The 27,405-nt window shown below is 48.6% G+C and overlaps 1 protein-coding gene across 2 annotated transcripts; it reads left to right on the forward strand.

Annotated features, from left to right (window-relative positions):
- On the forward strand, positions 1 to 25,951 carry SLC46A3 (solute carrier family 46 member 3). Of its 2 annotated transcripts, none has more exons than XM_002721432.5 (6): positions 1 to 149; positions 505 to 718; positions 11,382 to 12,252; positions 14,936 to 15,019; positions 20,720 to 20,876; positions 24,575 to 25,951. In XM_002721432.5, exons 2-6 carry the CDS (start codon positions 530 to 532, stop codon positions 24,654 to 24,656), a joined length of 1,383 nt encoding a protein of 460 aa, XP_002721478.2. In that variant the 5' UTR covers positions 1 to 149; positions 505 to 529; the 3' UTR covers positions 24,657 to 25,951. The 2 variants fall into 2 exon arrangements, with proteins under 2 accessions (XP_002721478.2, XP_069905170.1); XM_070049069.1 differs by lacking the exon at positions 1 to 149 and adding an exon at positions 5,699 to 5,854 and having other exon boundaries at positions 371 to 718.
- Positions 25,952 to 27,405: the final 1,454 nt, after the last annotated feature.

The following is a 27,405-nucleotide window of genomic DNA, read 5'->3' on the forward strand; positions in this document are numbered from 1 at the left end:
CCCCTGCCGGCTCCCCGCGTACCCCCAGCCCCGGCACGTCCCCGGCCGCCCCAGACCGGCCGGGCGCTGCCCGCGCGGGGCCTCGGAGCAGCCAGCCCGCCGACGGGGTTGGACTGCGCCTCGCCGGGCAGGAGGACCGCGGTCGTGGGGTGAGTTGAAAAAATGAAGCACAGGCCCCTTGCTGATCGCTGCTTTTATAAGCCCCCGTCCACCCCTAGTGGGTTAACACGCAGCAAAATAAGCACAGTTACGCAACCGCGCGTCCCGGAGGGAAGTTGTTTACTTTAGGGACAGCAGCTGGCAGCGTGCGTGGGGAGCGGGTGCGGAGGGCGGCGGGTCTCCTCTGCGAAAGGCCGCTCGTGGCAGCCGCGGGCCCCGCAGCAGAAGTTCCCGTCCTGCGAGGCGCCTCCTGCGCATCTGCGCTCTCGCTGGCAGGTCTTTGAGGACCCAGCTTCGGGGTAAGATCGCACGCCGCCGATAACCTGTCTCCTCCTCTGCTTACAGGCCCCCGCCGCCTCACGCAGGCAACATGAAGGTTTTATTTGTGGAACCTGCCATCTTCCTGAATGCATTTGCCATGACCTTAACCTCGCCGCTGACAACGCAGTATGTGTACAGGAGAATATGGGAGGAAACGGGCAACTACTCCTTTGCATCTGATAGCAATGTTTCTGAGTGTGAAAAAAACAAAAGCAGCCCGATTTTTGAATTCCAGGAGGTAAGAAATTAAAATACCCCTAAAATGGCATAAAAAGGGAAAGTGGGCTGGGGCTTTAAGTCATCATACTTTGGCCTCTCCAGGGTGACCCGAACTCATCAGACTCAGTTCTCATCCTGGGCTTTCCTGACAACCTTTCATCTGCCTTTTTTTTTTTTTTTTTTTTAAGATTTATTGTAGTTATTTGAAAGTCAAAGTTACAAAAAGAGAAACAGACACACACACACACACACACACACAGAGACAGAGAGAGAGAGACAGAGAGAGAGAGGTCTTCCATTTGCTGATTCGCTCCCCAGATGGCCACAATGCCAGGGCTGCACCAGGCCAAAGCCAGGAGCCAGGAGCTTCATCAAAGTCTTCCACGTAAGTGACAGGGACCCAGACACTAGGTCCATCTTCCACTGCTTTCCCCAGGCTATTAGCATAGAGCTAATTGGAAATGGAGCAGCCAGGACACAAATTGACACTCATAAGGGATGCCAACATTGCAGGCAGCAGCTTTACTTGCTATGCCAAAATGTCAGCCCCTACCTGTTGCTTAAAAAATCAATCAATCAATCAAAAGATTCATTTATTTATTTGGAAGGCAGTTACAGAGAGGCAGAAGCAGAGAGAGTGGGAGGTTTTCCATCCACCAGTTCACTCCCCAAATGGCCTCAACGCTGATCCAGGAGCCAGGAGCCTGGAGGGTTGCCCCACACTGCAGGCAGCGCTTTATCTGCTGCGCCACAGCGCCGGCCCCCTCTGCTTCTTCTTAAAACCTCCTTTTCGTGTGACTCTAGTTCTTCTAAAAAAAAAATAAATAAAAACAAAAACAAAGCCTCCCTGCCTTTCTTAGCTTTTATTTATTTGTTTGTTTATTTATTTATTTATTTATTTCAATAAGCAGAGACAGACACAGAGCTCCCATCTGCTGGTTCCTCCACAAATGCGGGTGGTACTTGGGGCTGGTAGCCAAGAACTCAATCCAGGTCTCCATGTGAGTGACAGGAACCCAATAACTTGAGGCCTTACACTGCCTCCCAGGGTCTGCATTAGCAGGAAGCTGGAGTGAGAAGCACAGTCAAGACTCAAACCCAGCCACACTCATAGGGATGCTACGGGTGTCCTGGCTGGCGTCTTACCTGCCCGGCTGAACACCCTCCTCACAGCTCTTTTCTGTCATCTTGGAAAATGTCAGTCTCACTTCCTGCAGGGCTGTCTCCCTCCTTTATGCAAAAAGCAAAGACTGGCCATTGAACCAACGAAGAGTGGGTGGGGTGGGTGGGATGTAGGGTTTCTGCTTCTCCTTTGCCCACTTCCTCCAGCCACCTTCTGCAACTGCTTGTCCCAGCTTTCTTTCTTCTTCTTTTTCTTTTCAAAGACTTATTTATTTGAGAAGCAGAGTTAGAGAGAGAGGGTGAAACAGAGAGGGGTCTTCCATGCACTGGTTCACTCCCCAAATGGACATGACTAGAACTGGGCTGAGCCAGGAGCTTCCTCTGGGTCTCCCAAGTGGGTGCAGGGGCCCAAGTACTTGGGCCATCTTCTACAGCTTTCCCAGGCCACCAGCAGGGAGCTGGATCACAAGTGGAGCAGCTAGGACTTGAACCTGTGCCCATATGGGATGCCAGTGCCACAGGCGGTGGCTTAACATGCTACAATGCAGTCCAGGCCCGGCCCTGGCCCAGCTTTCGAGGACTGCAAAAGGTGGCCCATCACTGAGAACCATGGATGGGTGTCATGGCGTGGGGGTGGCAGCGGCTGTATTGGGATGGCACTTTGCCTCTTGGGTCACAGAATATGTTTCACCAGATATTCTGGGGCCTTTCCCTTCCCCCCAGACCCCTCTCCTTACAACAGGGGATGCCTCCCCACTTCTCTGCTCCATTCAGTGGTTTTGGATGGAAGGCTACCGAGACCCAGATGCAACAGAGAACACATCCAGATTTGGAAATGTTTTTTCCTCAATGCCTCAAAAACAAACCACTTATAAACCTGGAACATCTTCCCCTTGGGGATATTTCTGTGCGGCCCAGATGCGGTGCTGCCTTCCCGGTGCAAAATGAGAAGTGTTTGCAGGAGTTGAGTCACCTCCCACTGGCTCTCCGTGGAGGCAGGGACGTGGCGCAGGGGGCCCAGAGGGAAGGCTCTTGGGCTTTCTGAGATGCACCCCAGTTGTCAGGTGGTGTCGCCTCCCCCACCCCGGGTGGGGGGTGCATTACTCATTTCCTCGTTTCCGTGGGAGAGGTTTTCTTAGGAATGACTGGGCGGTTCTGGCCCATGGAAAGGTCCTACCAAGATGAGGGCCAAGGTCGCCCAGGTGGTTCCGCCTCCCTTCCTGAGCATTGGCTGGCTGTCATCTGTCATTCCCAGCAGCTGTGATGGACACGACTGCTTCTGCCTTGGATTCCCTGCTTTTCATCACCAGACCCCTGGGAGCAGCCGCCTTGTTCCTTCGGGAGGGACCATGGAGAAGAAAACTTGAAGGTCTGGAAAGGCAATGGGTCTTGGCCTCCTGGCTTCTGGCCTGGCCCAGCTCCTGAGAACCTCTCACTGCTCGGAGCAGTGGCCTCATTTAGATTTTGCCCACGGATTCAAATTGCATATTTTTTTTTTTTTTACTAATTGTTTTTAATTGAATCAGTTATTCCAGAGAACATGCTACTCTAGATCCTTTCCCTGAAAGCCACCCTCACTCCCACCGCCCCACCCAGAGCTGGGCCAGGGCCGCAAACCGAGCATTCTCTCCTCCAGGAGGCGCCACTTCAGCACTTCCTTCTGGTCCCTTGGAGAACATCCTCTTCCCGCTAAGCCCAAGAGCAAACAGTTCCTGTTCCCTGAGCCTCCATCTGCAGCACCCAGCGCTGCTGCGGGGACCCTGGCCACTCATCCTAAGGAAGTTAGGGAGGTGTGGCCTCTTCTTCAAACCCTAAAAATAAGAGAGGCCATAGCACAGAGTCCCTAATATGATAAATGAATCAATTTTCTTTTCCAGCTCAAACTCAGTTTCTTGCAACTCCTCTCAAAACATCAATTGTGGGGCCAGTATTGTGGCACAGCTGGTTAAGCAGCTGCTTGCAGCTCCTGCATCCCATATTGGAAGGCCAGGTTGAGTCCCGGCTGTTCCACTTCCAACGCAGCTCCCTGCTAATGCATCTGGGAAAGCAGCAGAAGATGGCCCAAGTGTTTGGGCCCCTGCCACCCACCTAGGAGATCTGGGTATCATTGTGGGCTCCTGGCTTCAGCCTGGCCCAGCTGCGGCTGTTGTGGCCATTTGGGAGGTGAACCAGCATTTCAAATAAATGAATAAATCTTTTTTTAAAAATCAGTTGTAGGCAAGAAGGTAGGGCGTATGATAATAATACATTAGATGTCTTATTCTTATATGACACACATATGTATACGCACTGGAATGAAAGGTATTACGAGTTTCAGGGCATAGATAGAAAATAAAGTGAGCTTTGTCATTTATATTTGATATATTGGGAGTCTATTGGTGAAAGTTTTGTCTTTTCAACCCATTTTGGGTTACCATATATCTACATCAGCATACTCATAGAAACAGCTTGGTATTAATCTAACCTATTGTTCAGCTCTTCTGGGTTTCTGAGCCCTGTGACTATGAGCCACACTTTTCTCGGGCAATGAGGTTAATCTCTAAAGGACCTCTTAACAGCATGATGACGCTGTGGGAAGGGATATTTGGTTAAGGAGTAAGAAATTTTGGGCATGGTTGTTGACTACTGTAGAGGAAGGAATTTGTAAACTCCTTCTCACTCCTTCCTCTTGTTAAATGATTAGTTTTGAATGACAAGGGTACTTCAGAAAGGTCAGGGAAAAGTGGAATTAAAAGGTAAGAGGATTTGATGATTTTGGTGCCAAAATTTTTTGAAATCCGCACACACAATGGGTCTCCAAAAAGTTCATGAAAAAATGTGTATTATGAAAAAAAAAACTAGGCATGGATTTGAAAATCTTTGTGTACCAAAACATACATCTTTAATTTTGTTTTTCCATGAACTTTTTGAAGTGCCCCTATAACTCAGTTGGTGATGGGTATCTATCCTCCCCAAGCATTTTTTCAAAGTAGAGACCCTGCCGTTACAGAAAAGCAGCTTGGGAGAAACTGAACATTTTAATAACAAACTCAATCTCTCAAAACCAGCAGATTCTTACTTAGGAAAAATGACACGAAATATCTTCTACTCAGTTGGAGTCACCACATACATTGTCGCCTATGAAATTGTGACTTCTTTAAAATTGCCATTGCTTCCTTCCCTACATTCCTGTCTCAGTACCTTGGCGTGATATTCAGTCTCAAACAGGAATCAGCACTCTGTGGACTGTGATTTGTCCATTTGCCCTTAGAGAATTTACGATGGTAATGTCCCACAGCTCCAAAGATACAGACAGACACACGTGCACAATTTGTTTCCTGTGTCTGGACTTTGACTTTGGGATGGAAACTGTCGCTCCCCCTCTTCATGGGGGAACGACACAAGACCCTGCGCTGTTCTTTCGTCTGCTCGGCCCTCCCCGGGTTTGCTGCGGTTCTTCCCGGGTTGGCTACCGTCCCTTCCACCTCCGTGGAAGGGCGGTTCCCCCTGCCACCTTCCCCACTTCCGCGGGGGAGCGGCACACCGCCGGCCGGCTCTTTCGGGGGCTGCACAGGTGTTCCTTCAGATAGATGTTCCCCTTAGATGTTCCTGGTGCATGCCGTCTCTCTCCTCCTTTATAGTCCTCTTCCACCAATCCCAACTCTGCTACCCACACACCGAGTACGCTGCTCTCCTCCAATCAGGAGCAGGTCCCACAGTTTATTGGTTGAACTGGAGGCAGCTGTGTAGAAGCTGTTTTCCCACCATATTGTGGGAAAGCAGATGCATAGAATAAGTCTTAATTCCAGTAACTTAGTCTAGTCCGAGTTGCTCCCAGTTGCTCCCCACAGAAACAGGGCTTGAATTTGTCTTTGTTAAAATATGCGTTTGAAAACAGGTTCCACATGAGAAGGCAGTCTGTGTACAAGACTGGGTTAAGAGTGATGACAGATACAAAGAGGAAGGCAGGAGTTGCGTGGCAGGAGTTGTGTGGCAGGGGCAGAAATGGGAGGAACCCAAAGGAGGAAAATCTTGCTGAGAAGCTGATTCAAAGGTAACTTTGCTTTAGTCGTTCCCTAAATATTTACTTGATGGCTGCTCTATCTGGTAGAGACCCAAAGATGAGCTGGAGAAGTCTACCCTAGCAAAGGTGAAAGAATTAAACTTGAACACTGAGTAGGAGCCACAGCCTTGTGCTGAGCACTTATATTTATTTAAATTTAATGTCCACAACAGCCTGTGAAGTAGGGACGGCTACTCTTGTTGGAGGAAGAAGCTACTGAGCTCTGTCATTTGGTCAGGGTCATGCACAGCTACCGAGTTGTACTGCACTACTTGATTACTCATTCATTCTGTCAGTCTCTACTGAGTGCCGACCTTTGCCTCAGCACTGTTCCCAGAGCAGGTGGCCCTGTGGTACAGAAGTCAAAGTTCCTGCCTCCCATAGGCTAGGTTACAGCAGATAAAGTGGCAGGGCTGGCATGTGGCCTAGCAGGTAAATCTACCACCTTCAGCGCCAACATCCTGTAGGGGCACCGGTTTGAGACCCAGCTGCTCCACTTCTGATCTAGCTCCCTATTAATGCACCTGGGAAAGCAGTAGAAAATGGTCCAAGTGCTTGAGCCCCTGCACCCATGTGGGAGACCCATAAGAAGCTCCTGGCTCTGGCCTGGCACAGCCGCAGCCATTGTGGCCATGTGGGGAGTGAATCAGCAAATGAAAGCTCTGTCTCTCTTTCTCCCACCCCCTCCTTTCTCTGTAACTCTGCCTTTCAAGTAAATTAAAAAAAAAAAAAACTAAGAAAAAAAAGGAAGTGGACATATTTTCTATTTGTGTAGTTCATCCTTTGCTTGGAGTGTATTCTAGATACTCATGAATAAATCTTTTGTTAAAATGAGTTTGATATTTCCCATCATAAAAACAGCATGTATTATTTATAATAAACTCAGAATATACAGAGAAGCAGAGACAAAAATTGTTTTCATTTTTTATTTTTATTTTTTATTTGTTTGTTTGAGAGGTAGAGTTACATACAGAGAGAAGGAAGAGACAGAGAGAGAGGTCTTCCATCCACTGGTTTACTCCCCAGATGGCCACAACAGTTGGAGCTGTGCTGATCCGAAGCCAGGAGCCAAGAGCTTCTTCCAGGTCTCCCAAGTGGATGCAAGGGCCCAAGGACTTGGGCCATCTTCCACTGCTTTCCCAGGCCATAGCAGAGAGCTGTATCAGAAGAGAAGCAGCCAGGACATGAACCTGCACCCATATGGGTGTCCGGTGCCGCAGACAGAGGCTTAGCCCACTATACCACAGCACCAGCCCCCAGAAATTGTTTTTGAGTCAGACAAAATTCTTTCCATTGGTGTAGGCATTTGGTCCAATGGCTAAGACTCCTACATATATCAGAGTACCTGGACTTGATGCTTGGCTTCAGGTCCTGACTCCAGCTTCCTACTAATGTGGACTCGGAGGCAGTGGTGATGGCTCAAATAGTTGGGTTTCTTCCATCCATGTGAGAGACCTGCATTGAGTTCCTCCTGGCTCTTGGCTTCAGTCCAGCCCCAGCTGTTGTGGGCACATGGGTAAGGAGCCAGTGGATATGAGATCTTTTCTTTCTCTCTACCCCTCTACCCTGCCTGACTCTGCTTCTCAAATTATTTACTTATTTATTTGAGAGGTAGAGTTACAGACAGAGAGAAGGAGAGACATAGAGAAAGGTCTTCCATCCTCTGGTTCACTCACCAAATGGCTGCAGCTGCTGGAGTTGAGCCGATTAGAAGCCAGGAGCCAGAAGCTTCTTCTTGGTCTCCCACGTGGGTTTAGGGGCTCAAGCATTTGGGTCATCTTCTACTGCTTTCCCAGGCACATTAGCAGGGAGCTGGATTGGAAGTGGAGCAGCCAGGACAGGAACCAGCGCCCATATGGGATGCCAGCACCACAGTCAGAGGCTTAGCCCACTAAGCTGCAGCGACAGCCCCGATGCATTTTTTTAAATATTTATTTTTATTTGAGAGGTAGAGTTACAGAGAGGCAGAGAGAGGAGAGGTCTTTCCATGTGCTGGTTCACTCTCGAAATGGGTGCAACAGCCAAAGCTGGGCTGATCTAAAGCCAAGAGCCTGGAACTTATTCTGGGTCTCCCATGTGGGTGCAGGGGACTAAGGACTTGGGCCATCTTCTACTGCTTTCCCAGGCCATACAGAGAGCTGGATCAGAAGTGGAGCAGCTGGGACACACTACGCCACAGCACCAGCCCATTGATGAATTTTTGAAGAAAAATAGTTATTTTCATTTTATTTGAAAGGCAAAGAAACAGAGAAACATACATAAGGAGAGAGATCTTCCCTCTGATGGTTCACTTCCCCAGTGTCTGCAACAGCCAGGGCTGGGTCAGGTTAAACCAGGAGCCCGGACCTCAATCTGGGTTCTCCATGTGGGTGTCAGGGAACTGAGTATAATTGAGTCATCATGTGCTTGCTCTCAGGGTGTATCTTAGCAGGAAGCTGGATTGGAAGTGGAGTAGCCAAGACTTGAACCAAGCACCCCAATGTGGGATGTAGACAGCCTACCTGGTGACTTCACTGCTGCACCAAACACAATGCACGTTGCCACTGATGCATGTATTTCAAAATACCAAGATGGTGCCCATGGGCTTCTCCCGATAGCTGGAGGGCCCATGGCACAAATGCTTGCTCAACTCTCGCTCAGCACCCATTCACCTACACAGACTACCACACCCATCCAGATACCTGTCTCTGAAAGGGACCTTACCTAGCCCACTGGGCTCATTATTTTCCTGAGGGCTTCTCTTTTTTTAGAAAGTACCTCTAGAGAGGAGGGGATACATTGGGACATCCGGGTGAGAAGGTCAATGAATCTACACAGAATCCACTCTAGTCCAACATGGGTCACACTGCAGGAGCAGCTCCCAGCAGATCCCTCCTGAGCTTCCACTGGTTTAGGTAGAAATCTCCCAAGGTGACAGATGCACCTGTAGAAAGGTGGATAGACAGGTATTGGTCTCCTACCTTAAAACCCCAGCAGAAGGAAAAAGGCCCAGAGGCTGCACTTGGCGGTGCCCATGTTCTATCAGTCTAGTTCCAATGCTTCATTAACTGGGTTGGACATGTTTTATTCTTTTTAAGAACAGCTTCACGAGGATATTATCTACATACCACACAATTCACCTGTCGAGAATGTGCAGTTCAATAACTGTTAGCAAATCAGAGTTGTGTAGCCATTGCCATAGTCAATTGTAGGCAGTTGCCATCACCCCCAAAAGGACCTCCACACTTACTAGCTGTCAGGCCCCGATCCTGTGTCCCCACCTCCAAGTCCTGGGTGGCGAGTTTTATACTCTCTGGCTCTCTACATTTGTCTATCCTGGACATTTCCTAGAAATCCAGCCAAGCAATATGCGGACTCTAGCGACCAGCTTGTCTCATTTGGCATAACATTTTCTAAGTTTGTCCATGTTGTGGCATGAAGCCGTACTTCGTGTCTTTCTGTTGATAAATGACATCCATTATGTGGACACGCCAGTTTTTCCCCTCTTCATCTGTTGATGGGTGTTTTGGTCTTTGCCTTTGGGTTTGACTATTGAGAGCCAAGTTGTTATTGACATTTGCATGCAATCTTTGGTGGACCTATGCTTTCATTTCTCCTGGGTCTATACCCAGGAGTAGAGCTGCTAGATCATATACAGTAGCTGTACATATTTGATGATGTGAGGAACAAAGTGCTTCCCAGAGCGCCTGCACCATTGCATATCTCCCCCAGCACTCTATGAGAGGGCTGGGGTTTCCCACATGCTCACCCACGCTTGTTATTATCTGTCTTTCTCATGGCAGCCATCCAATGGTAAAGTGGTGTCTCATTGTGATTTTTTTTTATTTTTAAATATTTTATTTATTTATTTGAGAAGTAGAGTTACAGACAGAGAGAGGGAGAGAGACAGAAAGATCTTCCACCTGCTGATTCACTCCCAAAATGGCCACAATGGCCGGAACTGGGCTGATCTGAAGCCAGGAGCCAGGAGCTTCTTCCAGGTCTCCCACATGAGTGCAGGGGCCCAAGGGCTTGGGCCATCTTCCACTGCTTCCTCAGGCCATAGCAGAGAGGTGGATCAGAAGAGGAGCAGAGCCGGCGCCGCGGCTCACTAGGCTAATCCTCCGCCTAGCGGCGCCGGCACACCGGGTTCTAGTCCCAGTCGGGGCGCCGAATTCTGTCCCGGTTGCCCCTCTTCCAGGCCAGCCCTCTGCTGTGGCCAAGGAGTGCAGTGGAGGATGGCCCAAGTGCTTGGGCCCTGCACCCCATGGGAGACCAGGAAAAGCACCTGGCTCCTGGCTCCTGCCATTGGATCAGCGTGGTGCGCCGGCCGCAGCGGCCATTGGAGGGTGAACCAACGGCAAAGGAAGACCTTTCTCTCTGTCTCTCTCTCTCACTGTCCACTCTGCCTGTCAAAAAAAAAAAAAAAAAAAAAAAGAAGAGGAGCAGCTGGGACACGAACCGGTGCCCATATGGGATGCCTGCACCACAGGTGGAGGCTTATCCTACTGTGCCATAGTGCTGGCACCTCCTCAAATAACTTTTTTAAAAAAATTTAAATTCTTTCTGTGAAATAACTGGCATTACAGTTCTCCCATCCTTCACTCTGTGTCTGTGCAGTTGTCATCGTTTCAGTCCTCGGGAGTTGAGGTTATCTTGCTCCTTGATGCGTGGCCTGCTACCATCATTAGTCAACACAAGGCTTCTCTTTGGGTTTGATCTTATTTTAAATTTTCTTTTCTGTAATTTAAAAAAAGGAATACGTATCACAGATTTGTTTGTGGAGAGCCAGGTAGAAAGGGCGGCCCGGCTGCTCCTGTTCTGTGTTAGCACAGATAGGAAGGCGTCTCACGGAAATGTCGCTTAACGGTGACTGTGAGCTCTCGGTGCCCACTCTTCCGAGAAGACAGACAAATTGGACTTCAGCTCACGCCAGAGGCTTTGGGATCTACAAGTCCTCTGCAGAACACACATAACAGTACATTTTTCTTTCTATGGGCTAATGTCCCCACAAATGGACTTCAGTATCGCAACTGAGTGTGAACGATGATGTCATCTTTGCATCTCAGATGAAGATTGAAGCTGGTCCCGCCCGCCCCTACACCAGAGACTCTCTGCCCTTGGCAACGTCAAGAAAAGTAGGCACCAGGGCCGGCACTATGGCGCAGTGGGTTAAAGTCCCAGCCTGCAGTGCCGGCATGCTATGTGGGCGCCGGTTTGGATCCGGGCTGCTCCAGTTCCCATCCCTGCTAATGCGCCCAGGAAAGCAGCGGAAGCTGGCCCAAGTGCTTGGGCCCCTGCACCCACGTGGGAGACCCAGAAGAAGCCCTCGGCTCCTGTCTTCAGCCTGGTCCATCCCAGTCATTGTGGCCATCTGGGGAGTGAACCAGCAGATGGAAAACCTCTCTCTGTCTCTACCTCTCTTTGTAATTCTGCCATTCAAATAAATAAATCTTAAAAAAGAAAAGCATGCACCAGGATACTGCAATGCACATTGTATAAACCTCTGTGCATATATTGTCTTCTTATTCCTCTGCAGGAAGTTCAGAAAAAAGCGTCTCTTTTCAGCCTGCAGATGGAAATGAGCGGGTTGATTCCTGGCCTGGTGTCCACGTTCATACTGTTGTCCAACAGTGACCTCCACGGACGAAAGCTCCCGATGATTCTGTCTTCCGCCGGGGCCCTGGCCACCAGCGTCTGGCTCTGCCTGCTTTCCTATTTTGCCTTCCCCTTCCAGCTTCTGATTGCATCGACCTTCCTTGGTGCACTTTGTGGCAATTACACCACCTTCTGGGGAGCTTGCCTTGCCTACATAGTTGATCAGTGTAAAGACCACAAGCAGAAAATTATCCGGATAGCTGTGATCGACTTCATACTTGGACTTGTGACTGGACTCACGGGGCTCGCCTCTGGCTACTTTATCAGAGAGCTCGGTTTCGTGTGGTCCTTCGTAATCATTGCCGTGACGCTGGCTGTCAACCTGATCTACATTTTATTTTTTCTCGGCGATCCAATGAAAGAGCCTTCGCCGGAGAGTGTAGCTATGTCGTGGTGTGAAGGCTTTAAAAACCTATTTTACCGAACGTATGCGCTTTTTAAAAATGCTTCCAGGAAGCGGCGGATCACGCTCTACTTGTTAATTTGTACCGTAATCACATACTTCTTCCTGGTGGTTGGCATGTCCCCGATTTTTATCCTTTATGAGTTGAATTCACCGCTCTGCTGGAACGAGGTTTTTATCGGTTACGGGTCTGCTTTGGGGAGTGCCTCTTTTTTAAGCAGCTTCCTGGGAATATGGCTTTTCTCTTACTGCATGGAAGATATCCACATCGCCTTCATCGGCATCCTCACCACCATGTCGGGAATGGCTCTGACTGCGTTTGCCAGGACAACTCTGATGATGTTTCTGGGTGAGTTGCAAATGTGGCCTTAGAGCGGTGTATTTCACTTTATGGAAGGTGAACGCGGTCTGTTGGAGAAACGCTTTAATAGAAAGTTCTTTATTTGCCCCATTCTAGTTTAATTGAATATTAAAAAAAAAAAAAAAAGCCTGCTTTGCCAGAAGCCACCAAGCTGAAAATCAAATTTGCTTTAAAAAAATTAACTTACTAAGGGCTGCATTCTGGCTTAGCAGATTAAGCTGCTGTTTATGATGCTGGTAGCCCATACAAGTACCAGTTTGAGGTCTGGCTGCTCTGCCTCCAATCCAGTGCCTTGCTAATGTGCCATGGAGAGCAGTGGAAGGTGGCCCAAAAACTTGGGTCCCTGCCACCCACATGGAAAACCCAGATGGAGTTCCTGGCTCCCGGTTTCAGCCTGGTCCAGCCCCAGCCACTGTGGCCATTTAGGGAGTGAAACAGCGGATGGAAGATCTGTCTCCCTGTCACTCTGCCTAACAAATAAATGAAATAAATCTTTTTTAAAAAAAATAATTTATTGAATAACAGCAACTTTCCAAATTCTCATATTTGCCAAAAAATTGTTTGAAGAACATTCTTTTTTGGAATTTCTTCTTCAATATAGTTTTCTGTGACATGAGCATTTCTTAAAATGCTGTTAAGAAAGCTATTTTCCATTTAAAAATATTTAGAATAATCATAGAGAGGATGCTCCCAAATATTTATAAGAAAAGCGCCCGCTCATTGAATTCAAGGGGAAAGTTCTTGCACACAAGATTTTGCAAACTGATCTTTGAGCCAGTCGGTCACTGTGTGAAGTGATGGTTGCCAAGTTGCTGTTGGGCACCTTGGACTGCTTCTGTAGTTACCCCCCACCTCCTATCTGTTCTTGTAGGGCTTGAGTGAGATCCTACAATGGCAAAGACACTAGAACTGTACAGGGGGAACTCCAGAAAGCTCCAGGCCGCTCTGTCTAAAGTGGAGTGAAAAACGGGCACTTTCTCCATCTAAAGCACCAGGCGAATTATTTAACTACACTGCATTCTCATTTCGCATCTCTAAAATGGTCACAGTGGTAATTACTTCAGGGGGTAATAATGACTACAATGGGTTTTCCAACAATTCATGAAAAGTATATGAGAAAACTATTATGGGCTTCAAACAATTTTGCATCAAAATAAACTTTTTTTTATCTTTTTATTTTAGTTCTTACAAATGTTTCATTTTATTTGAAAAGCAGAGAGTCCAAGAGAGAGGGGGAGAGAGAGAGAGAGGGAGAGAGGAGATCTTCCACCTGCTGGTTTACTCCCCAAATGTCCTCAGCAGCCAAGGCTAGGCCAGGGTGAAACCAAGGGCCTGAAACTCAAGCCGAGTCTCCCACCTGGGTGGCAGGGACCCAAGTACTTGCGCCGTCACCTGCTGCCTCCCTGGTGCACCTTAGCAGGAAGCTGGATCAGAAGTGGAGGAGCTGGAACTGAAACCAGGTGCTCTGATATGGGAGGCAGGCATCCCAAGTGGTGGGTCCAATGCTCGACCAAACACCTGCCCCTAAACTAATCTTTTAATTCCATTTTTCCGCAAGCTTTTTGAAGTGTCCTTGCTTGTATTGGGTTAGATACCCTTGCTTGCTATTAGCACGATGCCTACTAGTCAGTAAATTCCAGTTTTATATTCTGTCTCCCTACCAGCTGCCAAGGTCTGGTAAGTTAACATGTGAAAATATTTTAAAAGCTTTAAAACAGACTGAAAATGTAATTTACTTCTTTTTTTTTTAAAAGATTTATTTTATTTATTTGAAAGGCAGAGTTACAGAGACAGATAGAGCCAGAGAGCGAGAGATTTACTCCCCAAATGACCGCAATGGCCAGAGTTAAGCTGATCCGAAGCCAGGAGCCAGGAGCTTCTTCTGGGTCTCCCACATGGGTGCAGGGGCCCAAGGACTTGGACCATCTTCCACTGCTTTCCCAGGCCATAGCAGAGAGCTGGGTGGGAAGTGGAGCAGCCGGGACTCGAACCAGAGCCTATATGGGATGTTGGCGCTGCAGGCTGGGGCTTTAACACACTGCGCCACAGCACCAGCCCCAATAATCTACTTCTGTTTTATGATATAACTCAAAATGCTACTGACTTTTTTTTTTCTTTTTTTTGACAGGCAGAGTGGACAGTGAGAGAGAGAGACAGAGAGAAAGGTCTTCCTTTGCCATTGGTTCACTCTCCAATGGCTGCCGCGGCCGGCGCGCTGCGGCCGGCGCGCTGCGGCCGGCGCACCGCGCTGATCCGATGGCAGGAGCCAGGTAATTCTCCTGGTCTCCCGTGGAGTGCAGGGCCCAAGCACTTGGGCCATCCTCCACTGCACTCCCTGGCCACAGCAGAGAGCTGGCCTGGAAGAGGGTTAGCCAGGACAGAATCCGGTGCCCTGACTGGGACTAGAACCCGGTGTGCTGGCGCTGCAGAGGATTAGCCTAGTGAGCCGCGGCGCCGGCCTGGAATAAGAATTCTAAAGTACCCTTAGGCTGACACATATGCAGAGTCCCTGTTAAATTCATCAGAGAGAATCCTACAATTGGTTAATTCCATCTTTCGGGGCAGTGCACTAGGAAGCTGGCAGAAAATGAACATGGAGACAGAAGGTTTCGCCTTTGGAGCTGGCTGTGGGTTTGGTGACCCACAGTGACTCCTGCCGTTTTCCTCCCAGTCAGGGTGCCGTTTCTCTTCACCATCGTGCCGCTGTCTGTGCTGCGGGCCATGCTGTCCAAAGTGGTTCATTCTACCGAACAAGGTAAGTGTCGCGGGTTCACGGGGTGCAGGCAGCCTACAATCTGCACTGGTCCAAATCCACCGGCTGCTGGATCCGTGGAATTCCCAACCAAGAGACAGCTCTGGACCCAGTGGGGGGGTCGGCGAATCCACTTCCCCAGCCCTTTCTCCCAAGGGGCCTGCCATGAGCGCTCACCTCCTCCAGGGGGAGCCAAGCAGTGACTTTCTCTACAGGAGGGTAGGGCCTGACCTGGTGACTGCAGAGGAGGGGGCACTGCATACCCCTATGTGTGTACATGCGTCTCTCTGAGCCTGTGGCCTGGGATGACTGTAGCCTGGGACTGAGACCCAGGCACCAGCTCTTTCAGTGTTATCGTGTTTCAGCATGGAACTGTTTAAAAAAAAAAAGCCTGGGAATTCTGTTTCTGTCTGGCCTTCAAAGTTACATTTCTCACAGTGGGGAGACAGAACATATTTAAATGACAGCTTATTAGCCAGGGTCCTAACTTCTTTTTTTAAAAAAATATTTATTTATTTGAAAGTCAGAGTTACACAGAGAGAGAAGGAGAGGCAGAGAGAGAGAGAGAGAGAGAGAGAGGTCTTCCATCCACTAGTTCACACCTGAGAAGGCCACAACGGCTGGAGCTGCGCTGATCCAAAGCCAGGAGTCAGGAGCCAGGAGCCAGGAGCCAGGAGCCAGGAGCCAGGAGCCAGGAGCTTCTTCCTGGTCTTCCCATGTGGGTGCATGGGCCCAAGGACTTGGGCCATCTTCCACTGCTTTCCCAAGCCAGCATACAGCTGGATTGGAAATGGAGCAGCCAGGACTCAACCAGCGCCCATATGGGATGCTGGCACTGTCAGCAGCGGCTTTACCTGCTACACCACAGTGCCAGCCCCCAGGGTCATAACTTCTAAATACAGTCCATCTCTCAGGAACCACTGAGGATGGTCTCAGGATCCTTGCAGATACCAGAATGCATGCACACACAAGTCCCTTCTATCGATTGGAGTAGTATTTGCATAGAACCCACGCACATCCTCCTGTACACTGTAAACCATTTCCAGTTTACGGATCTTACCTAACACAGTGTACTCCTATGTCTATAGCTGTTATGTAATATTGCTGAGGGAATGAGGACCAAAAAAAAAAAAAAAAAAGCCTGCACATGTTAAGTAGGATGCAACCATTGCAGGCCTAATTACAGTTTTGGTCCAAGATGAGTTGAATCCATAGATGAGGAACCTGCGAACACCAAGGACTGACTGGACATGGAATGCAGTATGTTGACCTCTGATCCTGTCCCTTCTCTGGGTGCTGCACATACTGCAGCTGCACCCAAGTCCAAGTCCAGGGAGGAAACAGGATCTCACTCAACTGCTTCAAATGCAAAGACACGGCTGCCTGGCACTGTGGTGATGCAGGTAGTGAGAAGGCAGCCAGGGAGATGCCCAATGTGTGGCAGGAACAGAGAAGACACACCATAACCTTTTCTCCCACATCATCCCTTGATCAAGTGCACAGGAAGTTGGGCCAGCAAGGATGCCCAAGTCTTAAAACCTGTGGGTTCATCCTCCCAACTACAGATGATCCAACAGAACCACCAGTGCAGAAGGAGACAAGCGTGAAATTTCTAGCTAAAGCCTAGCCATTAGTAGGATACTGGGCTGTGGTCACCCCCCGTCCCTCTCACATCATGGACTAGCCCTAGACTCTGGAACTTTCTTCTGTTTCCCATCCCAGCCAGGTATAAATGGCCTTATTTGATTATTTACTGATAATCCATAATTATGCCATTATATTTATGCCAGTTTAGACAACACTGCAGAAGACTGCCTGCTTCAAGAAATTAAAAATGCATTTCTTGATTTTTTTTTTGCCCACTCATAAGGTAGCTGATTAATCACACAGCTATTCATAGGTTGTGTGATGATGGTTACCTTGAAAATCACTTAGGAATATAAAAATTTATAACTACACTAAGTAAAACTCGGCCTGCTGCCTCAGATTGTGCAATAGTTTCTTAAATCTGACATTAGGCCGGCACCACAGCTCACTAGGCTAATCCTCCACCCGCGGCACCTGCACCCCGGGGTTCTAGTCCCGGTTGGGGCGCCAGATTCTGTCCCGGTTGCTCCTCTTCCAGTCCAGCTCTCTGCTGTGGCCCGGGAGTACAGTGGAGGATGGCCCAAGTGCTTGGGCCCTGCACCCCATGGGAGACCAGGAGGAAGCACCCGGCTCCTGGCTTCGGATCGGCGCAGCGCACCAGCTGTAGCAGCCGTTTGGGGGATGAACCAATGGAAGGAAGACCTTTCTCTCTGTCTCTCTCCCTCACTAACTCTGCCTGTAAAAAAAAAAAATCTGACATTAAAAAGCACAACCACAACAACAAAACAGATAAATTAGACTTTATCCAAACATGCTGTCTGGAGTTTGTCCTTTGAAAAATGTTTGTGCTTCAATGGACATCATCAAGTGAGAAAACAACCCCAGAAGGGGAGAAAATATTTGCCAATCCTAAATCTGATTGGGAGCTTGTATCCATCATATATCACACTTTAGAACTCAACAACGTTAAAATACACAAAAGATTTATTTTTCTTAACATTTATTGGAAAGGCAGAGCTAGAGAGAGAGAGAGAGAGAGAGAGAGAAATGTCTTCTGTTTGCTGATTCACTCCCTAGATGGCTACAATGGCCGGAGCTATGCCAATCCAAAGCCAGGAGCCTGGAGCTTCCTCTGGGTCTCCCATTTGGGTGCAGGGGAGAGGCCCAAGGATCTGGGCCATTTTCTACCACTTTCGCAGGCCAGAGGAGAGAGCTGGATTGAAAGGGGAGCATCCAGGACTCAAACCAGTGCCCATATGGGATGCTGTAGGCGGCAGCTTTACCTGCTACGCCACAGTGCTGGCCCCTAGGCAAAGGATTTGAATAGGTTTGTCTCCAAAGATGATGACCAATAAGCACATGAGAAAAAGGTGAAAATCACCTGTCATCCGAGAAGTGCAAATGAAAACTGCATTGAGACCCATTAGGACAGCCAATGGAAGATCGCGCCTAACAAATGCTAGCACCGAGGTGGAGAGCCTGGGATGGACAGGAAATGCTGCAGCCACTTTTTGAAAACAGTTTGGCAGTTCTTCAGTCAGAATCACCTGCTAAGCAGCTCCACCTTGACACATGGGCCCAGGAGAAATGGAAGCAACATGTCCACACACAACCTCGCAAAGGTTCATAAAAGCATTCCCAAGAGTCTGAAAGAGGCAAATGCATATACCCATGAACCGATGAGTGGATAAACAATGGTGGTGTGTCTCTCCAGTGGGCTCCCAGTGCTCCATAAAAAGAAAACAGGATACGATGCACACCGCCATGTGTGGAAGCTGTGAGGTCCTCATGCTAAATTAAAGATGCAAAATGCCCAAAGACCACACCTAAGTACGGGTCTATTTGTACGAAATGTCCAGAATCAGCAGATCCGTGGGTACAGACTTAAATTCAGGTCCGCTAACTGTCGGGGGAGATGGGGAGTGACCGACGATGTGTGCAGAGTTTGCCTTTGATGCAAACATTCTAGTTAGATGGTGCTGATGGCTACTGAACTCCGTGAACATACTGAGATCCTTGGAACTGTTCACTTCCAAATGCTGAGTGTTAGGGTTTGTGTATTCCATCTCCACAAAGCTACCAGGGAACAAAGCCTCCCTGTTAAGACTTGGAGCTAAACTGGAATTGTCGGATTATAGGCAGATAGGATATTTTTGTTTATACCTACTTTAAAAGATTTATTTATTCATTTGAAAAACTCTGTGTGTGTGTGTGTGTGTGTGTGAGAGAGAGAGAGAGAGAGAGAGAGAGAGAGGGAAGGAGAGACAGGGGAGAGAGAGATTTTCCATCCACTGGTTCACTCCTCAAATGGCTGCAACAGCAGGGACTGATCCAAGCTGAAACCAGGAGCCCGAAGCAACATACGAGTCTCCCAAATGGAAGGCAGGGGCCCAAATACATGTACCATCTTCTGCTGCTTTCCCAGTACATTAGCAGGGAGCCAGGTTCAAACCGGTGCTCTGATATGGGATGTGGCGTTGCGGCCGGCAGCTCATTCTGTTGCACCACAATGCCAGTCCCCTGTAATGGCTTCTGAAGAGTCATCCCAGTGTTAAACACAGTAACACTGAAAAGTGTTTAGTATACATTTTGGCATTTCTGAATGATGTGACTTTGTGAACTGTGACTCCATCATTCTAGGAGAGCATAAATACTTCGTTTCTAACTGCAAACCAAGAAATCCTTTGACTGCTGTGGAAATTTCAAAGCTAAATGTCTTCCTATCCTTTATTATCCTTAAAGACTGGCCATTTCTCGTGAAAGTATTCTGTACTTTAACATAATCAGAAGGGGACGGGAAATACTGCAGAGGTTTTCAGACGTCTGTCATTGATCCTACTTAAGAAAGGTGAGAAATAGAATCTTGGTAATGATTTTGAAGTCATCTCTATGCTCTTACACTGTGAAACTCACAGCTAAAGCCGTCTTGGTCTACTTGCTTTACCCTGACATAACCTGTGTGCTCCTTTATTGTGAATTGGAACAGAGGAAACCAGACTTGCTTCTTTAGTTCTACTGGGTTTTTTAAAAGTTTGGGAAATATACTTAATTGCACTTGTCATTACTGTTTCTCTCCGGCAACTGTTAAACAAGCTGAGCTGCTCCGAGGAGTTCAGCAAGGGAGAGTTCCTTCATGCCAGTCGGACTGTGTCAGGCAGATGGCACGGTCTGCCCCACTTCCCACCAAGAGTGCGTTACCAGAACGTCACAGAACAAGACTGGCACTGTCTGTCCCCCATACTACTGTTGGCTGTGGCAGGGACTCCAGGCAGAACCGACAATTGGTAGAAGAATGTCCAGTGTGAACTTGGACAGAATGTGCAGGCATCTGGCACTTCTCTAACAGCGCTGCACACTGGCCCTCCGGCAAAGCTGGTGCACAGCAGGTATGGCCACGGCAAAGGGCCTGCTCTTCTCACCTCGCCAGGCTCCCCAGAGCAGAGGCAGCGGCGAGCAGGTGAAATGGAAGCAGGTGTTAAAGAGCCACTTCACCTCAAACTGGGGCATAAGGCTTCACTAGAGCACAGGGCGGTTCACTTGGTGCCTCAAACTCGAGGAACATTGTGGAGCCTGGAGTTGTGGATCACTTTGGAGGGCGGGGTGAAGTTCAAGGTGCAGAGTATATGGGAAGGATCTCATCAGTGCCTGCACCTGTCAATCTTGACAACGCTGAAAGGCTGATGAAAAGGATGTGTTTGCTTTGCAGGTGGCCTTGGGTGGGTAGCGCTGCTCGCTGGGAGCCACCGTGTCCACAGGTGTGGCAGATAAGCCTGGGGATGGAACAGCAATGGGCAGGTGCAGCTTTGCCTGATGCTGTGGCCAGGAGCAGAGACCTGGGTCAGCTGCGGTTGCCCTCTGGACATTGCAATTCAGCTTTTCTCATTTTCAGCAGCTCCCACCTCGAGTCCAAGGAGAAAGAACTCTTTGCTGTGGTTTCTCCATTGGCAAAAATGGCTTCCCATGATCCTCAGGGATTTTGAAGGAATAACTCATTCACCAGGCAGTGTCACCATGTCTGCTGTTTTTCAATGAATCCCAATTGGCTCCACTGGCTTTTGCTTGTTGTTTTGTAACCCAGCCCTTTCTTTGTCTTCCCCCACACCCCTCCCCCAACAGGCACCCTGTTCGCTTGCATTGCCTTCTTAGAAACCCTGGCTGGTGTTGCCGCAGGGTCTACTTTTAACGGAATTTATTCAGCCACAGTGGATTGGTTCCCGGGCTTCACTTTTCTGCTGTCTGCCGGTCTGTTACTAATCCCACTGATCAGCCTGAGGTGAGTGGGAACTTTCGGTCACTTTCTCGGCGGGCAGCTACATTCAGTGAACTCCCTGACTGCAGCGGTCACCTCGGGCAGAGCTGCTGGGATTCTGCCCCAGGATGTGCTCCCCTCGATAACTTTCAGAAACGGAAGTCTGCAACTTTGGAGACCGAGAGAGACCAGAGCTAGGAGAGAGAGTGGGTTAGAGAGCCTGAGAGGTTCCCCCTTTCTCTTGAAATATAAATCATCAGATAAGCATCTAAAATGCACAGACACTTCAGAAAGTTCATAGGAAGTGTCATTCAAAAGTGAGCATGCTGAAAAAATTGCATGGATTTCTACCAAAATAAGCTTATCCTTTCACTCCATTTTCTTCAAACTTTATTATTTTTTAAAGATGTGTTTATCTATTTAAAAAAGAGAGAGAAGCAGAGACACAGAAGAAAGAGATCTTCCATTCGCTGGATCATTTCCCAAATGGCCCCAACAGCCTGGCCTGGGGCAGGCTGACACCGGGAGCCAAGAACTCCATCCTGGTCTCCCACGTGGGTGCACGGGCCCAAGTACTTGGGCTGTCATCTAGTGCTTTCCTAGCACGTTAGCAGGGAGCTGGATCGGCAGCAGAGCAGCTGGCACTTGAATTCTAACATGGGATGCCCACCTGCTGGGCAGTCCTCAAACTGTGAAAAGAAGTTATTTTTATTTCTTCTAGAGAAAAGCTGGGGGTGGAAAGACCGCCAGGGAGAAAGCACTCCCTTCCACTGGTTCAGTCCCCAAATGCCCTCTACAAAGCCAGGAGCAGGGAACTCCATCCAGGTCTCCCACTTGGGCAGCAGCGACTTGAGCCATCACTGCTGCCTCCTGGGTCTGCATTAGAGCGAGCTAGAATCAGGAGCCAGGGCCAGGAATCGAATCCAGGTACTCCACAGTGGGACACAGGCATCCTGACAGCTTAACCGCTAGGCCAAACACCTGCCCTGTTTTGTCCTGGAATTTCTGAAATACCTTCAGATAACATTTAAATTTCGTTTTCTCAGATTATAATGCGATTTACTTTAACATGGATTAATAATCATGTTGTGAATATTAAGAGGTCTTCTACTATCAGCTTGTTTAATGATTTATAAGTACCAAGCCCCAAATTCCATTTGTGTATAGTACATATGATAGAGATCAGAGGCATAAACACGGATGAAATATTTCTTCCTTCCTTTGCCTTCCAATGAACCTAGTGTAAGCCAGCTGGGTGAGTGGTCGCAACAGTGCCCAAGCACATGCATTTGACAGTCTGTGGGGCCAAGGCCTTGAAGCAAGAGCTCGCTGAAGCACCTGCACTGAGCTTGGCCCATTTCACATGGCTGACAGCACAGCACCGCGACAGCACCCAGGAGAAGGCAGGTCACAAGGCACCAGGCCTTCTCTGCTCCTCATAAGCACTGTAGGGTGAGGCTGAGAGCACGGGAGAACAGTCCCTACCAGCTCAGGCCTGCAAAGCATTCTGCTGCTGGTTTCCAGGACACCCACACCTCCTATCAGAGCGCCTGGGTGCAAGTTCCAGCCCTACTCCCCACTCCCACTGCCCCCTAATGCCCACCCTGGAAGGAAGCAGGTGATGGCTCAAGTAGTTGCATCTTTGTCACTTGAGCCTGGCCCAAACCTGGCTACATTTAGGGAATGACCCAGCTGATGGCAGTTCTTTGTGTAACTGTGTCTTTGCCTTTCAAATTAATCTAATTTTACGAACAATAATCTTTTTAAAGTTTTTATTTGTTTATTTGAGGGTAGTTATAGATAAAGAGAGGGAGAGACAGAGAGAAAGGTCTTCCATCTGCTGGTTCACTCCCCAGATGGCCACAAAGGTCGGGGCTGGGCCGATCCAAAGCCAGAAGCCAAGAGCTTCTTTGGGGTCTCCCTTGCAGGTGCAGGGGCCCAAGTCCTTCTGCTTTCCCAGGCCATACAGAGAGCTGGATCGGAAGAGGAGCAGCCAGGACTTGAACCTATGTGGGATGCCAGCACCACAGGCAGAAGCTTAGCTCACTATGCCACAGCGCCAGCCCCAATAATTTTCTTAAACTGAAAGCATTGTTCCCAGACCGTGAACTCCTTAAAGGGCCAGCCCATGTCTTATTCCTAACAGGAGCTGAATATCTAAGAGGGTACTTTCTAAAAGCTCATGAAAAATGGAACTAAGACACAGCTTTTAATATTCCATTTCCATGAACTTTTTGAAGATTTCATATATTGTCTCAAGTGAATTCTGAGAGAGAGAGAGAGAGAGAGAGAGATTGATTTTATTTATTTGAAAGGCAGAGTGACAGAGAGAGAGAGAGAGAGAGATGGAGAGACAGAGAGAAAGAGGTCTTCCACCCACTGGTTCACTCTCCAAATGGCCGCAATGGCTGAGGCTGGTCCAGGCCCAGCTCAGGAGCCAGGATCTCCCTCCAGGTCTTCCATGCGGTGAGAGGGGTCCAAGTACCTGGGGCATCATCTGCTGCTTTCCCAGTGCATTAGCAGGGAGCTGGATCAGAAGCAAAGCACCCCAATGTGGGAATGCCATGTTGCAAGCAACAGCTTAGCCTGCTATGCCACCACACAGGCCCTTCGACAGAATTCTGATACCTAGATCTGTATTAGAGTACAGCAGTATTCGCAGCTGCTCTGATTTTGATGAAAAGTTATTTTTACTAAGTATATTTAAAAAAAAGTCATTCACCTAATTGGCAAAATTGCAAATACATGCTGTGTCAGTGAGCACATGATGTAGTTTACTGAGCTCTATCATAAAGCAACTCATGAACATGTGTTGAAACTTTAAAAAAAGGTTCAGTGGAGGCTGGCATTGCGGTGCACTGGGGTGGTGCACTGGGTTAAGCCACCCCCTGCAATGCTAGAACCCCCCATTAGAGCACGAGTTCAGGTCCCGGCTGCTCCGTTTCAGATCCAGCTCCCTGCTAATGCACCTGGGAGAGCAGCAGCAGATGGCTTAAGTGGTTGGGTCCCTGCCACCCATGTGGGTGGGAGACAGGATGGAGCTCCAGGCTCCTGGCTTCCACCTGGCTCTGCCCTGGACATTTTGGCCATTTGAGCCATTTGATTCAACCAGCAAATCAAAGATCTCTGTCTCTCCCATTCTATCTGCCTTTCAAATAATAAAACAAATCTTAAAAAAAAAAAAAAAAAGGTTCATGATTGATCATGAACTAACATAAGGAAATCTTTGGTAATGTTGTCAAAAACTGATACTTAACATTGCTCATTATAATGAAGTAGATGTGGATGGGCTTTTGAGATTATTTTAATCTTATCCTGCTCAATAGTTTTAAGATCAAAATTGCATGCAGTTTTAATTTTTTCCAAGTACCCTTGCTTCTGAGCTGAAGGTGCAGCTACCAAACAGCTTCTTAGCTACTGAACAAGATCTTCAGGAACAGCTTTAGCTCCCACTATTCTTTGTGGTCTGCAAAGAGTAGCCGGGGGACAGCTGGGATGTCAGGGGTCCCAAAGAGAAAATAAGCTCAGGTAGGTTTGTTATTATTCTCCCACTGCGCTGCATCCTGGGTCAGCTACGCTCTGCCTGAGGAGTCAGGATGTTCCTTCTCTACACAACTGGTAGAATTTATCAAAGCCACATGACCGGATCAGAGAAGGGAGTGTGGATTCCTTGTTTATGAACTCTCCCTCCTGATCTCACAATGTCTCGTGTGCTTTTGCAGCGCCGTCAAGTGCATCAACTGGACCGAGGGAAGCTACAGGCTCCTCTTACAGGAGGAGCCGAGGGAAGAGCCGTCAGGCTGAGGACACCCACGCGTGGTCGCCCACGCCGGGCAGTGCAAATTCAGAACAGAACTCATTCCACAATCAGTGCTCCCGCATAATCAGTGTTCCACCAGCTCCTGGCTTTAACTGCTTATGGCACCAGGCACTTGAAGCACTTTGTCTTCTCAAGCAGTACATTTCCAACACAGAGAAGAACAAATCTCAAAATACTGCTCACTTGTGGACTTACAAAAGAAACTCAAAGTCAAGAGTATCCAGACAGATGAAGACACCAGATGTGATCCAAAGCCATCATCCGCCAGACTTCCTCCGGGCTCGCTGCAATCGAGAACTCTTTACCTCCATTCCTTCATCTGCAAAATGGGTTTCTGATCTATCTCAGGGATTCTGAAGACATAAGAAAAATCACAGCAACTCACTGATAAATGGTGATGCAAATTTTCAAATATTTCTAATATAATTTTGCCTATACTTGGATAGTGCTTGATTTTGTAGAGCCCATCAAGGGGCTGTTGATAACCAGCTTTGACTAAGAACAAAATCCTAAAAAGGAAAGCATTCCTCCACTTGAGGGCAGCAACAGTGATTACCCATTCTGTCCTCTGAAAAGAACATGCTTCTTCATTTTCCCTCGTGGGTTTCATCCGCGACCAGCATGATCATATTTTTATATGCAACACAGAGGTGACTGGGAAAAAAGACTATAAATGAAATTTTCCTGTAGAAATTTGAAAAACCACCAACTGTGGTGTAAAGTAGCTTCTACTGTAGCGCCAGCACTTGTTCCTCACGTCAGTGGGATATACACATTCCGCAAACCCTGGCTGGGAGTTCTACCCTGAGCCTTTCTCTCCCAGCTACCACGTGCACAGTCCCCATGGCCCAGAGAACTGCGTTTCTAAAACACACACCTTGCAGGGTTGACACCCATGGGAGTAGGATCCAGCAAGCATGCTGGTCCCGCCCCGACTGGACCCCTTCCAGTCTTGTTTCCTGGCACCCAATGCTCATCCCCAGACCCCTGAGGTCCTGGGAAACATCACTCGGTCCTCTTCCACTAGCCCTTCATCCTACATCACAGTGAGACTTCCCAGTGCCAGCCACACCCTGGCCTCTGTGTTCCCCTGACTCCCCAGGGCCTACGGGGCCCCAGCCTCCCCATACACCTGGGACTTCCAGCCCAGCATTTCCCACTGCCTTGGAATTATTTCCCCTACTGGACAATCATCTCCTGAGGACAGGGACAATGTTTGATTTATTTTTTGTGGCCTCAGTACATGTTCTCTAAACTCAATTAAATGACTACAAAATTGTGGGTTTTTTACTTGTAGAAATTATTTAAAGCTATATATTTCATGCCTTATGAGTCTGAAATATATAGCTGATACCTTTCAACAGTAAGCCACCCTGTAAGTTACAAAATATGCTACCTATGTATTTTTATTTGAAAGAGTTACAGAAAGAAGTAGAACCAGAGAAAGAAGTCTTCCATTCCACTGGTTCACTCCCCAAATGGGTGCAACAGCCAGAGCTGAGCTGAGCTGAGCAAGGAGATACTTAAAGGTCTCCCACGTGGGTGCAGGGGCCCAAGGATTTGGGCCATCTTCCACTGCTTTCCCAGGCCATAGCAGAGAGCTGAAATCAGAAGAGGAGCATCCGGGACTCCAAATGGCACCCATAGGATGCCAATGCAGCAGGCAGAGGCTTAACCAGCTACGCCACAGCGCTGGCCCCTACATATACTTTTTTTTTTTTTTTTTTTTTGACAGGCAGAGTGGATAGCGAGAGAGAGAGACAGAGAGAAAGGTCTTCCTTTTGCCGTTGGTTCACCCTCCAATGGCCGCTGCGGCCGGCGCACTGCGGCTGGCGCACCACGCTGATCCGAAGGCAGGAGCCAGGTGCTTCTCCTGGTCTTCCATCGGGTGCAGGGCCCAAGCACTTGGGCCATCCTCCACTGCACTCCCTGGCCACAGCAGAGAGCTGGCCTGGAAGAGGGGCCACCGGGACAGAATCCGGCGCCCCGACTGGGACTAGAACCCGGTGTTCCGGTGCCGCAAGGTGGAGGATTAGCCTAGTGAGCCATGGCGCCAGCCATCTCCTATTTTCTTAAATTTATTTACTTGAGAGGCAGTTACAGAGACAGGAGAGAGCACTGCTGGTTCACTCCCCAGGTGGCCACAACAGCCAGGGCTGGGCCAAGCTGAAGCCAGGAGCCCTGAACTCCACCTAGGTCTCCCGTGTGAGTGCCAAGGGGCCCGAGCACTTGGGCCATCTCCCACTGCTTTCCCAAGCACATTAGCAGGGAGCTGGCTTGGGAGGGCATCCCATCTGGGACATGAACCAACACACACATGAGTACCACATGTGGTGAGTTAACCAGCTACGCCACAACACTGGTCCTATTTCTTTTGTTTTTATGTATTAAATATTCAAAAGGCAAAGATGGGAGCTAGCATTGTGATGTAGTGGGTTAAGCTGCTGCCTGCAGTGCCAGCATCCCATACAGACACCAGTTCAAGTCTTTCTGCTCAACTTCCAATCCAGCTCCTTGCTAACGGCCTGGGAAAAGCAGCAGAAGATGCATGGCCCTAGTGCTTGGGCCCCTGCCACCCATGTGGGAGACCAGGATAAAGTTTCCAGCTCCTGGCTTTGGCCTGGCCCAACCCTGGCCATTGCAGCCACCTGGGGAGTGAACCGTTGGATGGAAGATCTCCATCTGTCCCTCTCTCTAATTCTTTCAAATAAACAGATAAATAAATCTTTAAGT

The sequence above is a fragment of the Oryctolagus cuniculus genome, chromosome 9 (genome assembly GCF_964237555.1).
Source record: "Oryctolagus cuniculus chromosome 9, mOryCun1.1, whole genome shotgun sequence".
Classification (NCBI taxonomy): Eukaryota; Metazoa; Chordata; class Mammalia; order Lagomorpha; family Leporidae; genus Oryctolagus; species Oryctolagus cuniculus.

Bases quoted from the DNA above. Each gene is read 5' to 3' on its own strand.
- SLC46A3 (XM_002721432.5), top strand. From the start codon at position 530: ATGAAGGTTTTATTTGTGGAACCTGCCATCTTCCTGAATGCATTTGCC. The intron at 15,020-20,719 runs GTAAGTGTCGCG...CTCCCCCAACAG, and splicing joins GGTTCATTCTACCGAACAAG to GCACCCTGTTCGCTTGCATT. The intron at 20,877-24,574 runs GTGAGTGGGAAC...GTGCTTTTGCAG, and splicing joins ATCCCACTGATCAGCCTGAG to CGCCGTCAAGTGCATCAACT.